The following is a 15002-nucleotide window of genomic DNA, read 5'->3' as shown; positions in this document are numbered from 1 at the left end:
ATTCACTACGGCATCCTTTACCACAAAACCAGTGATTTTCTTATCATGTGTTTTCATTTTGATAGAATACATTTTGAAACATCTTAAGTAGTGTGTCAAAAATACATAGTTGGGGCTAATTTGGCTGAAATAGAAAAATGCCTAGAGACTGACTCATGGGCATCCCCGGGGAAGACAAAAATGAACATCTCTGGGTGGAAAGAATAAGCCAGGATTCTGTCTTGTTCACCTCTAGAGCCCCAGAGCCTGGAGACGGCTTGCTTTGTAATAGGCTTTCAAGAAGCATTTGTCGAATGACCGAGTGAACTGAACCTTTAACCCAGTGCTCTCCCAGCATTCATATTGTACAGACTTGTTTAAAAAGAAAATCTGTTACTACTACAACCATTGTTACCAAAAAGAACACTTAGGCATAAAGATAAAATAGGAATGACATATCTATTATAAATTAACAGTCCTTTAGATATATTTGTTTTCATGAAAAATTTCCTCTGGTGTCTTTATTTTTCCCATTTCATGTAAGACTGATAAAGAGTTCCTCATGGACCCTAGTGGTTCATGGACTGGTGCCCACCTCTTTAACTAATAAACTTCTCCAATATCTGCCTACTCTTCCCCCCAGCTATTTATTTTAAACATCTCCAAACTTACCAAAAAAGAAAAAGGTACAAGAATAGCACAATAAATACAAGTATAATCTTCACTTAGATTCACCAATTGTTAACATTTTGCCACACAAAATTACTTTATTTCCTCTGTTCTCCTCCCTCTCTCTCTCTCTCCCTCTCCCTAACACACACACGCAAAATTTTTGGCTGTACCATTTAAAGGTTGTTGATAATTTGACATTCACCTTTTAATACTTCTGCATGAATATCCTAAGAATTCCATTCTCCTGCATAACTATACATGATTATTATGCCTAGAATATTAACAGCAATTATATAATATCTAATGTAAACACTATAGTCCATATTCAAATTCCCCCAATTATTCCTCAATAGGGAATGCCTTATAGCACCTCTCCCTTTTTGAAATCTTAATGGAGAATTACTCATTATATATGGTAATGTCTCTTTGGGTGTTCCACCTAACAAATCCTCTCGCCTTGCCACCATCCCTGCCTTTCTTTTTCATAATACTGACTTTCTTGAAGAATCCAGGCCAACTGTTTCATAGGCTGTACCATATTCTGTATTTGTCTGATGGTTTCCTCATAATTAGATTCAGTGAAACATTCTTAGCACAAATGCCACCTAGGGACACTGTAACTACTGACTTAATCACAACGGTGGATATATGTCATGTTGTTCCACTACTGGTGGGGCTAAGTTTATCTAGGGTACAGACCTCCCAAATGCTCCATTGTAAAGTACCATTTTCCTTGGTAACTAACAACTCTATGAGGCGATACTTTTAGTCCATGTGGATGAACCTACTTTTAAGCAACCATTGACAATTCTTGCCTGAATTAATGAATATGATCAGAGCTACAAAATTATAACTTTCTACTTTTTTTTTTTTGAGACAGAGTCTCACTCTGGTGCTCCAGGTAGAGTGCGGTGGTGTCATCATAGCTCACTGCAACCTCCAACTCCTGGGCTTAAGCAAACCTCCTGCCTTAGCCTCCTAAGTAGCTGGGACTACAGGTGTGTGCCACTGGTGCCCAGCTGATTTTTCAATTCAGGCTGGTCTTGAACTCCTGAGTTCAAGTAACTTTCCGGCCTCAGCCTCCCAGTGTGAGGATTACAAATGTGAGCCACCGCATGCAGCCCTACTTCTTTCTTTATTCTTATACTTATTAGCTGCCCTTCCTCTGTAAAGATCAACTTTTCCTCTTTTAAAACCTTCTGCACTTCCATCTCTCTTTATATTTTCTAAGCATTACTGTGAACTCATGGATTTTTTTCATTAATTCAATGTATCATAAATCTTCACTATCATCATTCTTTTTGGTGCTCAGCGTGTCCCATTGGAGCCCTTTCAATCTAGATTTTGTGTTCTTTGAAATAATTCTATTGGATATACAGCCAATCTTTGCTTTTTATTACAAGATATCCTAGGCTCACCTTGTGCTTTTCTGTGCACTTTTAAAATGGATATGGGCAATTCCTGTTTAATGAACTAGATTATAAAAATTAAATATTTCCTACTAGCTTTTCAGCTGAGTCAATGCTCCAGGGGGACCAAAACTCAGTAATTCTTAATTGATTTTTTTCCTCAAACATTTAACCTAACATATTATCACATTTGTGGTTGAAAAAGTAATTTTTATGCTTTTCCACTTTAAAAAGTCTGATGTGGTATAAATCCCACTGAGAAAACGAGATGCTTAATTCTTTCTATGACTGTTGGGCAGCAGGGAGCCTTCTCCTGAAAACCTAGGAAGAGTAGGTGTATAGAAGCCATAACTCGGAGAAGGCTGCAATAAATCGATGGACAAAGGAAGAACGATACACAGAGATTTAGTGATGTGCCACATTTCCTACTGAACACAACATTAAATCCAACTATTCACACTACACTCATTAACTTTTATATCCAGAGTCTCATTTCACATAAAAGTTAAACTGGCATCATGATATTAAAACAAAACATTCAGGGAACAGCAATGATGACAGACTATTGTAAAGATCAGGATAGATTGCTATTTTGAAATTAAAATGGTTCATTTCTTTATTTTCCAAATCTGTATAATTTTCTGATATGAGAAAATTAAATCTTTATCTTTCTAACTTTGCCATGTTTTGTCTAGGAAACAGCTCACTTTTTATGCATTTTAACTCATCTTGCAACTGACACATAAGTGAAATTTCATACTTGAATATTTTCCTTAGAAAGTGAATATATGTTAACACATTTTTCTTAAAAGCACTCTAAAGAATGGTGTTATCTGGTACTGATTTCAAGCAAATATCTTACCCTGAGAATATATGTTAGTTGGGCTGGGCACAGAAGCATGATGTCTACTGATAAAAGGTCAAGTATATGCCCCGGTAGCATTATAATAAAAAAGAAATTGGAAAAAAAAAATAAAAAAAAAAATAAAAAAAAAGAAATTGGGAAAATTCTTTAACTACTTTATTGCACTATTAAGTACAATGTTACTCCAGTGGTCATAAAACTTAAATAGCACTTTAACATTTTATTTATTGTGAAAGAATAAACAATAAGGGAAAACCCCACTGCGTATTAAACTTGAGAGATGTATTTTAAGTCTAGATCTTAGAAAGTCCATGTTAGAATGGAAGGCAAGAATAAGGAATTTAGGAGAAGATTTAAATACTCTCCTCTAAAATGGATATCATGGTTCAGTAACATCAAGATGAATAATCACAACTAGCCTACAATGCTTTTTGCTCCCTCCATAGACTATTACTTCTATAAAGATGACAAAAATTAACCGTTAACAACAATACTACCAAAACCACCAGTAGGAGTCAGATTAAATCCTATAATAATTTGCTTTACTGCTTTCAAAAACTTAAGTCCAATAAACTGCAATGGTGCCAGGTAAAAAGAATGGAGGGTGAATTTAAGGCCTGGTGACATGACTCTGGTGGGAACTGCAGTAATCAGGACGTCTGGTTCTCCCTGATGTATACTCACTGAGCAAGTGACTCAAACATTATGGATCCACATGCTTTTCTGAAATTGGGTCCTGAAAATCCCTTTATCTTAACTCTTCAACCTCAACTAGAGGCCAGGTATGGTAGCTCATGCCTAGCATTCCGGGAGGCTTGAGCTCAGGAGTTTGAGATCAGACTGAGCAAGAGTGAGACTCTGTCTCTACTAAAAATTAGCTGGGCATTGTGGCATGTGCCTGTAGTTCCAACTACTGGGGAGTCTGAGGCAAGAGGGTAGCTTGAGCCCAGGAGTTCAAGGTTGTGGTGAGCTACAATTACACCACTGTGCTCTAGCAACGGCAACAGAGTGAGACTATCTGAAACAAAACAAACAATTTCAAATAGATCTTCAGGTAAAAATGGCTTACTACCAAACTCTGAGAAACCTGGTCTGGCTTGGAAACCAAGATCTTTGTCATGTTCAATTTAATTTCTTTTAATTAACATCCCTTCTGAATGGATGAGAATCTCTTAAGTGAGATTCTCAAAAGAGGGTAGATTCTCAAGATAACCCTTTCTATAGATCTATTATTTTGATATTTATTTTCTAAAAACTTTAGATCATCAGTGTTATTAATATATTGCATCCCACCTATGAGAACATCTGTCCATAACAATATGCAATACTGTTTGTCACTTCGGATTTTTCATTTGCTTTGATCTTGTTTCAGAATGAATTGATGATTTATAGCCAAGCTACAGTGAAAAGTCGGGTAAATTTTCTATCCAACACACTTCTTATATGCCATTATGACATTATTTTATAATAAAACAAAGCTGGCTTTGAGAGCATATGGGTGCAGTCTCTTATCTGTTGTCCTGACTTAATGTTCACTTAAACAAACCTTATATGAATCTTTCATTGACATTCTCCAATATTTAAGGTTTCAGTATCAAATAACTGCATACAGGTGGCCAATTCATTCAGTTACCTGGGGAGTACAGGCTACATAGTGTGCAGCTAGAAGCATCATTGAGGTATTTTTATGGCCATGAAAGAGAATGCTCTGAAATCTTTTACACGAAAAAGCCATTTTGACCATGCTGAATTGAGCACAGTATTTGTAAATTTCAATTGCATATTTTCTCAAGGGCTGAAGTGGATTTAAAGCTGCTTCCAAAGAAAAGTCCTGGCTTGATTTATAGGTACCCACCCTACAGCTCAGCTCCAGTTAGATGGTCCTCTGTCTGGGCAAGAGAAATGATCATGTAACTCAATTTTGATAATCAAATGCTAAGTCTAAAACTTGTAGCACTAGCTCCCAAGTTCAAGCTCCACCCTTAACCAGCAAGCAGAACAGAGTACCATGTGGTCCTACCATGGGGACTGATCCTTAAGTTTACTATAACTCCCTCAGGTTTTTTTTTTCCTCTTAACTCTATTCACCCACTTTAAATTTCTACTAATTATTAAAATTGCCACCTAAAATAGCTTCTTAAAAAAGTCAGAACACATATAAATCCAACAAATACATTTACATAAGGTTACACAATCTAGACAAAAATATATCAAAGAAACTCCTTGCAGTTATATCTGGAGCATGGAAGTAATTTCTTGGTCTAGTTTCTACATGTGGTTTTCAGAATGAAAGTCAGTATGGTTTTCTTCAGTATACACTTCAAAGGCCAAAGCTAAAACCATTTACTTTATATTTTAATTTTGTTAAGGGATGAGCTTGTGATGGAGGTTTGGCCTGAGCCCTGAAAGATGGGAGAAATCTTAGATATAAATTCCAGCAGTGATAGAAGTTTTCTCTGAAGCACATTTGGGGAAACTAAGAATCTGGGTAGGCCAAGTTCACTCTCTGAATTTCTACATGTGAGCTAAAGAATGCGAGTTAACTCATCCCAACCCCAATCAGTGATTCTAAGCTACAACTGGTATAGTTAGAAATTTAGACATAATCACTTAGTTTATCTAGCCTGACCTATTTTTAACTTAGACAATCAAATGCATAATGCAGAGTTATATGTTAGTTTCCTTTCCCCATCCAAATCTACACTGTAGATTTTGTCATTCCCAAATTTCAGCCTAAGTAATTCCACCCTGCTTGCTCCCTTCTCAGTAAGTCTATACTCTCAGGGGATATTTGGTTAAATCTCAGATTTTGTAAGGCAAGAGGGAAAACCGTCAAATTGAAAGTCAGGGCAAGTAGCACAGCCTGATTAACCACAAGGACTCTCTCCTAGCCTTTATTCCTGTCATCCCATAATGCTACAACAGTTCCTTGAATTACGCTGTTCTTACTCCAAGCCTCTATATGTGCTGCTCTAATAAATTTACTTACTCATTTTCCTCCCAGCTAAATTTTCTTTCAAATGCCACCTCTCATTGCACCAACAGTTACCAAGGGCCTATTATGTGCCAGGCGTGATGCTTAGAACCTTCTTCCAGGAAGTCTTCCTTGACAATGCCCCTCCCCCAGGCTGAGAGCCTCTGTGTTTCCATAGTAACCTACCTACCTCTATCAGAGCACTTTCCCACTATATCTAATATTTCACTTTATTTTACTTATTTATTTTTGAGACAGAGTCTCACTCTGTATTATTTATTTATTTATTTATTTATTTATTTATTTATTTATTTATTTATTTATTTATGAGACAGAGGCTCATGGTGTCAGCCTAGCTCACAGTAACCTCAACCTCCTGGGCTCAAGCAATCCTCCTGCCTCAGCCTCCTGAGTAGCTGAGACTACAGGCATGCGCCACCATGCTCAGCTAATTTTTTCTATATATTTTTGGCTGTCCAGCTAATTTCTTTCTATTGTTTTAGTAGAGATGGGGGTCTCCCTCTCGCTAAGGCTGGTCTTGAATTCCTGATCTCAAGCAATCCTCCTGCCTCGGCCTCCCAGAGTGTTAGGATTACATACTTATCTATTTTTGAGACAGGGTCTCACTCTGTCACCCTGACTACAGTGCAGTGGCGTCAGCCTAGCTCACAGCAACCTCAAACTCCTGGGCTCAAGTGATCCTCCTATCTCTGAGTAGCTGGGACTACAGGCCTGTGCCACTATGCCTGGCTAATTTTTTTCTATTTTTAGTAGAGACAGGGTCTTACTCTTCATCAGGCTGGTCTTGAACCCCTGACTTCAAACAATTCTCCCACCTTGGCCTCCCAGAGTGCTAGGATTACAGGGGTGAGCCACCATGACTGGCCTATTTCACTTTATTAATAGATAACCACCTCGATCCAAAAATAATCTGAGGAACCATAAATAACAGCAAGATTTTTCTTTAATGAGTAAATTAAGATAAAGATGACAAAAAATGAAGCCAGACTACGGCTGACCACAACAAACTCCACTTCTTCAAGTACTGAACGCTTTTTATAGGTCAAACGCACATTCAGCTCTGAGCCTCTCAAATGACGATACCCAAGTGAGACACAGTCATGGCAAAACTCATTTTGTCTGCAAGATACAGAGCAAACTACTAGGAACTCCTCATAATGACATGCAATGTCTCCTTATTTATTAAAGTAGTACTTAATAATGATTAATGACATAAAGCAAACGCATACTACAGAAACGCAATTCTATGGGTGTTCAAAACAATATGAAGAAAAAGGAGCAAGTTGATTTAGCAGAGACTCTCCAGGATACCAAATCTCTTCTACCTCTGCATCTCTGCAGGGAAAATAATAAGGTCAATGCAAGGAGCTGCTTTGTGCTTAGTACTCTGGGAAGGTTGAAACACAGCAGGTAAAGTATTGTAGATGAAAGTTTCTCAAACTTTCTTGACTGTAACTCATTTGTATGAATACATTTTATATCACACCCCAATTAATATGTACTTGTGTGTAAAACAAACAAACGTTGAATGTAATCTGATACTTTGTTTTATTTCAGATCATTTTATTTAAAATCCTGGTCACAACATTATGTGATTTCATGACTCATTAGTGGATTTTGACCAAAGGGTTGAAAGATGTATCCTAAATGAATTCAAGTCTTTCTTCATGAGTTCATTTCTTCCAGCATCCAAGCAAATTCATGTGTGGGGTTTACCCAGATGGAAGATCTATGATCACCATAACTAGCTTTGCCACTTCTGCCCTTAAACACAGCAAACTTGGTGGGTGATATGTTGGTTCATTCACCTTCCATTCCTAGCAAGAAGCCAAAACTACCTGGTACACAGTGATCAACACTAAGCATTTGTTGAAAAAATGAATGGCCTTCTGGTTTGTATTTTTGGCTCAGAGGTCTTTTGATAGCTCACCACTACCTAAGACTTCACCAACATTAAGTATTTCCATCTTGTCCCCTGGGCTCTTTTGAGAGCCAACACCTGTCTTCTTCCAGCTTTTTCCTTTACCCTATCACTCAGGTAAAAATGTCCTCTTTAAGGACCTCCTATTTTCTTTCTCTTTAGACAGGTTCTTTCACAATACAAGAAGAATTTCCTTCGTAGTTAAAGGAAATATCCCTGTTTTCTCCAATTGGAATATTGTTTTGTTTAGCAATTAAAAAGAAAACTTTTCATCCTACAGGGATTTGGTCTTTGATTTTAATTGGCAATTAGTGAGAATTTGGAGCTTTTTAACATTAAAGTTTATTGAAGCAAATGTAATTGTGATACATTGAAAACATGAGGTTTCTAAGAGTTGAAAAGTGAGAATTTAGAGAAATTATTTTATTTATTATTGGCTCTCCTAAATTTGTGATTGCTTGTAAAGGACTTCATTAGTTTGGACTTCATTAAAATTTTTTTCTATTTTTTAAAATTTTTAATTTTTTTCTTTCTTTTATTTTAAACCCAGTTCATGATGAGCATAAAAGTTTTTTTCTCTTTTAGGAAAGTGTAGGTATACCTCAGTGTCATCCACACTCTCCTCCATACACGTAATCAATGGCATGGTTTCTATTTTGCAAACCTGCAGGTTATCAGTCACTTGTTTAATTCAGTTCATGAGGGAAGACCAAAATTGTCCCTTATAATTATCATTACATGTCAAAATTTAGGTCATAAGAATCATTATTTCCAATCAACAAATCAGATGCCCAATGTGGAGGCTGGTTTTGGAATAATCCTGACTTGTCACAACTGGTTAATGTTTGAAGTCATTTTATGCAGGGATTTTTTTTAAGTACTCCCCATCTTCTCTGTCGGGAGTTTGGTTCCTACTGGGAGCTTTAAGGCTCTGGGGGTGAAGTCTGCTCTATCTCCTGCAGGGAAAAAGGTCTTTAGTCTGTATAAAAAAGATTAAAAATTATACATTGAAATTTGAGGTTGAATTTTTTAAGGAAAAATAATTGCTATTTTATCATTGGAGACAGGATTCACAAAGATATATTCTGTAATAACTCAAGTCTTTTAAAATTCTTTTCCTAGGAAATAGCAATAGGCAGATGAACTGCTTCTATGCATGAATATCTCTTGATTTAAAATGGGTATAAAGGCCGGGCGCGGTGGCTCACGCCTGTAATCCTAGCTCTTGGGAGGCCGAGGCGGGCGGATTGCTCAAGGTCAGGAGTTCAAAACCAGCCTGAGCAAGAGCGAGACCCCGTCTCTACTATAAATACAAAGAAATTAATTGGCCAACTGATATATATATAAAAAAAAAATTAGCCGGGCATGGTGGCGCATGCCTGTAGTCCCAGCTACTCGGGAGGCTGAGGCAGTAGGATCGCTGAGCCCCGGAGATTGAGGTTGCTGTGAGCCAGGCTGACGCCACGGCACTCACTCTAGCCTGGGCAACAAAGTGAGACTCTGTCTCAAAAAAAACATTAAAAGAAAAAAAAAGAAAAAAAATAAAATGGGTATGACACTCATTAAAATAACTGAAAAAATTACATACAATTAGTGAACTAGTTACGCCTAAGGAGCAGACACTGGCTCTTCACTGACTTGGCACACTACCCTAAATCCCAAAATTCTGCTACTTTTTAAAGGTAGTATACTATACATGGTGACAAATTACATATTTAGAGATAACTAATCATTAGAGCGAGAACTGCATCCTTCAATACCCCAAGGGCCAATACATTGAAAGATACAGTTATGAATACTGATTTCCTGAGAGCACCTGACTGCAGAAGAACAGATGGTCTATGAACAATAAAGATTCTAAAGAAATACACATTTCAGCATGACATATAAGGTATGTCGATTGAAATGATAAGAACTATATAGGAAAGCTAATTAGTCATTGTCACCAACAAAAAAACACATAGAAAGGCACAGATTGTTACAGGTAAGCCAAAAGTGGGAAAAATCACTTTTAACAATTGGATAACCATGGAGCACGGCAGATTTTTGACACACTTTTTTTCCAACAATGTTTAAAAACTCCAGGCTTTCATTATGATTATCTAACACTATGCCTTTTACTTATGTTCACATGTTCATCTGGGATTAGGAAGCACCTATCTTACAGAAATCAATATGGTGTAATTGAATCTAATGCAAAATTTAATTCTGATCATAGGAAATATCACAGATAAAATCTATATACTGATTATAGAAGGCTGGTTAAACACACAGATTCTGGTACCAAAATGCCTGCCTGGGTAACCCTGGAAAAATTACTTAACTTTTCTCTGCCTCAGTTTCCTCATTTGTCAAACAGAAGATATGAATAAGAATTATTCATAGGTTGTTATGAGGATTCAACTGGTTAACAGTCATAAAAAGCTTAGAATAGTGCCAAGTATGTCACAAGTACTACACAAGTGTTTTAAAACACGAAGAAGAGTTTTTAAACCATTTGGTTTTCTGCTCTGGAGTTAAATGGGTATCAGAATGAACCTCTGGGCTGGGAGAGTGCATATCGGTTGAAAAACCCCACAGGTTATTCTAATAGTTCTTGATCCTCTCCTGCCTGCCTTATCCCACCAGGTGAACTAGATTACCTTTTAGTTTCTTAGTAGTTAAAAGAAAAAAATAATTTATCTTATTTAAGACAAATTTTCTTTTAAATAATTCCTCTTTCTGACACTCTATTTCAAAAGAACAGCCTTTTTCTTTAACTTTATAAAATTAAGTTTGATTAGAAGCTTGGTCAGCCTCCAGCAGATAACAGGCCCCGTGGAATCACTCAATCATTCTTATTGCAGCCCTCACTTAGTCAAAGCAAAAGTTTAATAGTTGTTGACTAAGTGATGAATTCTTTTCAAAGAAATCAATCATATGGATTATTGTTTTTAAACTCCAGGAATGTAATCCTTAAATTCAAATTAACATGAATTTCTATGCCTAACTTACGCCCTTACACGTTCCCTAGTGCAATTATAACTACTGGTTCTTTAAAGACACTTAAGCACTGAAACATAATTGACTTTTGGACCAGGGGGAAATGGAAGAAAACATGAAAATCAGAAATCCAAGGTCAGGGAAAAAAGAGGTGGCTAGATCTCTACTAGGTTTGCTAAAGAAATGTTCAAAAATGGATTCAGTAGATGTCATGAACATCTGGACAAAAAGTGCCAGGATCTGTTAACAATCTTAAATCTGTGAATAGAAGGTTGGTGATGTGTCAAAGTCACTTTGGAATGTCCTAGGGAAAGTTTCGCAGTTCTTTGGGCTATTAAAAAAACGATTTTAGGTAATAGTAAAGCTACAACATCACCCAAAGCAATCAAATTCAACAGTGCTCTAGCTCCATCTCTGGCACAATTTCTACCTGCTTTTAATTCCATGAGGGTAAGGTTAAATGCATGTATTTATGTACTTGTGTTTCTGAAATGTTCCACACAACAGTTACTTTTGTGTCCTAATTTTCTGGATCACTTAAGATAGAAATGCTGCCAAGGAAAATGCATACGCTCATTTAGAAAATTAGAGAACCATCACAAATTAAATGTCACTCCCTTTGAAATATGTACTGCTCCCCCTACCGCCCCAAGCAACGTCATGAGGATCACAACTTGAAATATCTGGTAATAGATGTCAATGAAAACAATAATGATTTGCTACTTTGATTATAAAAGCAGGAAGGGCAGGTAATTTTAAAAGACCAATCTAATACTCTACTTCTTCCAAGTTAGCTGTGAGCTGTACCACTGGTTCAGAATAAGATACTTCAAGTTCAGAAAATAGATTTACTTTAAGAGAGAGATCCCTGTACTTGGGGTAGCTGCTGCCATGTAAATGGTGCTATCTTGGGTGGCTTAGACTAAGAGTATAGAGAAATCATTACGGTACAAAACCCACTCACTTGCCCTTTTTACACAAAAAAGTACTCTTTTTCATTAAACTAACAGTAAACTTAATTCTGGTTTTCTACTACTTAACAACTTATTAGTTAGAACAATGATTGAAGACAAAATATATTAGACAAAAAAATGCTATTATCACAACTAAAATGTCTGCTCATCTAAGTTTTTGTTTTTCTATAGAGAGCTCTGTCTTGGGTTTCTCCGTCACTCCCACACCCAGGGCCCTGCTCCTCACCCTGAGATTCAACAGGTGCTCATCTCAAAACTGGTCCTCACTGCTTACCCTCCTTGGCCCTCTGAACCACATAAATACCACCCTCCTATCCCAGTTTGTCCTGAGAGTTCTGTTCAAAGAGATCCACATCTACTCCTGCCTCTGTATGCATCATGACGACACGGACGTTTTTACAACATGGAAGCCCATCCATGTGGGGTACACCTGCGGCATGCCTCTCCCTTAGGTTCTCACGGAGGTCCTGCATCTGCATTTTAAAAAATGATTCCTCTCCACTACCCTCACCTCACCCACTTTAAAGATAACAACCTTTTTTCCCTTTTGCAGAATCAAATCAAATCAATCAAACAAAAAAACAAAACAAACTTTCAAACAAAGCCTACACAACTTAAAAACCAATGTTACAGTGGCTGAGTGAGCTTTTCACAACCAGCTCTCCCTCATCCCAAACTGCGTCACCTCTAAACCCAGCAAGATACATCTCACTAGCTCATGTTTCCTTCACCCCTTTCTAGCTTACACATGACCAGTAATTCTGGCAGGAAACATGATATGTAGACTTAATTTTAAATTTTTAATTCAAATATATTTCCTATTAATTATCTTCTTTTAGGGCTAGTCTAAGAGCTCTCCAGGACAATTACCCTATGATAACATAGTGTCTGACTTCTAATACCTCAAAATGCAAACAGATTTAAAATACTTATGAAATATACATTTTACAATGTACTGGATAAGCAAAGTTTCAAAAACTTGATAATTCCCTCCACACAGATCAAATATATTTGTAGATTTATGTAGTAACATAAAAAGTCATTTTTCAGCTTTATATAGTGATATTAGAATGTCACTTGAAATCTTGGATTATACCTTAGACTTTCTTTGTGACTCTCCTTATATTATGACAGGGCTTTACATGGTGAGTACTTGACTATTTTATTTCCATAATTTACAAAATGATAATAGCAGTTAAAAATAAGGACACATTACATTGTCTTCCTGGCTAGAAAAATAGTATTGGCCATAAAAGTAAGTGCTATTTCTTAACAATGGCTGCATCTAAAAAATTACTAAAATCAAAAACTAACATAGGAACATTTGGGTATATAATGAAACCTAGTCTTATTACCATCCTCTCAGATTATAAGGAATTACTAAAAAGTAAATATTTTAGGAAAACATAAACACATTGAATCCAGAGGATTAAATGGGCACATACAACTGTTTTCATGATAAAGTGAGAAGTAGCTATACTGATAAATATGAATTTTAAAATAATGAAGGACTAAAGTAAAATTATTCTCAGAGTAAAAAAGTATCAACAATCTAAATGCTTTTTGTAGGGCCAGATGGATGCACCATATGAAATTTAGAAAAGGGTAAGGAATGAAGACCTACTGCTTAAGTAAACACTTCAGTGTGTATTCCATCTTCTAAAGCACATAGAGTCAAGAGAATGAAACAGAATCTCATCTAAACAGGAAACCCAAATTCAAGGGAGTACCAAAAATTGTATAACAACAACAACAACAACAACAAAAACAGGAAACAGCAATAGAGGAAAAAAATGATAGGACCAAGAAATAGTCATCCTACATATTTTAGTTGAGAAAAAGTCCTTTCCCATTCTTATATGGCTTATTTATAGTTTTATTTAAAGATATTTTTCTGTTACAAAAGACCTTATAAGTTATTTAATCCATTTCTCCTAATTAATTTATGAATTTTTTCTACTATGACTACAGGGCCTTAGAAGGGGGCTGTACAAATTTATTAACTTCATTAGCATCCTCTGCATGGCAATAAGTTTCTGAAAGAATTGTCTTGGAAGGTTGGGGGAGCGAGAGGGGGTTGTTTGGATGGATTTCAAAAAGTGAGATATTTCTAGAAAAACAATAGCACAGTCCAGTTGGGATAATGGTGCCGCCAAAGGCTGTGTCTTACCATACAGGTATCCAGATCTTCCAAACGCTCTATCTCTGTTAGCTCCTCCACTGTGATGATGGAGCGTTTAACTGGCTTCTCCTCGGCCAGCTCGATCTCTGAGGACTCTTGCTGAGGAAGGGTCTTGCCACGTCTGCTGAAATGGTCAGCCTAGAGGGTCAAGACATGTACAAGGAGAATTTCAAGTTCAGAGACAAGGGAAGAGCTGCTTAGCCGGACTCCTGAAGATGTCTTCCACAAGATGGCGCAGTGGAGGACGATGCTGACAAGCGGTTAATGACAATTCTTTTTTTCCTCCTAGAGCTCAATTCTTAATAAATTTACAACAGAATAACTTACCTTTTTTATTATCTTTCTTTGGAGAACAGAGTGTTTTAAGAAAGAAATGACAAATCTCCCTTAGTAAATGAGGAAACTACTTAGCCTAGAATAAAATAGTGTTCTTTTTTTGTTAATTTTATTTGATATTTCCTCTGAAGGAATCTCCTATAACTAGTGCTTACAAGTATCTGAGGGAAATAAAACGATTCCAACTATTGTTATTTTTAAAGGACTTAAAGGAGGGAAATCAGTAACAAAATTTTATTTATTGCTAGCTTTCGCTGTTTTCATATAATGATTACCATATTTGATATAATTAATTTTCAGTGCAGTGTTATACTTTAGATAAACAATAAAAATTAAATAGTATGAGGTAGAATAAACTAGGCTGAAATGAAAAAACTCCAGTGCTAAGCTGATCCAACACCATGAACTTTAATTATTTTGAAATGATGAAAACTAGTTGACAAGTCCATCAAACCTTTGGGAACACTTCTAAATTTAAGTTGGAGAAAACAGTGTCTGAATGTCATTGAAAACAAAGTTTCATTCTGACGATACTATTTTCTGCATACAATAATCTCTTTCGTTATAATCCAAATCAGCAGTATTAATGCTAAAATGAAGTTCAAACTGACAAAAATGCATTCACGCAATTCATTTTCAATTATTAAAAAAAGTCCAAACTCTGAGTAAGTTCTTCAAAAAAGGACA

At 36.4% G+C, this 15002-nt stretch overlaps 1 protein-coding gene across 7 annotated transcripts in view; it reads right to left on the bottom strand.

Moving 5' to 3' along the window:
• The window catches only part of CARMIL1 (capping protein regulator and myosin 1 linker 1), a 318790-nt gene that overhangs the window by 45631 nt on the left and 258157 nt on the right, over window positions 1-15002 (bottom strand). For all 7 annotated transcript variants that reach the window (XM_012741301.2, XM_012741297.2, XM_076010502.1 and 4 more), the window contains one exon: window positions 13968-14117. In XM_012741301.2, coding sequence (XP_012596755.1) covers window positions 13968-14117 — 150 coding nt within the window. The remainder of the gene's footprint in view (window positions 1-13967; window positions 14118-15002) is intronic.

Source organism: Microcebus murinus, chromosome 15, assembly GCF_040939455.1.
Source record: "Microcebus murinus isolate Inina chromosome 15, M.murinus_Inina_mat1.0, whole genome shotgun sequence".
Classification (NCBI taxonomy): Eukaryota; Metazoa; Chordata; class Mammalia; order Primates; family Cheirogaleidae; genus Microcebus; species Microcebus murinus.
The sequence above is the reverse complement of the archived record's forward strand: the minus strand, read 5'-3'. Positions and strand labels throughout refer to the sequence as shown.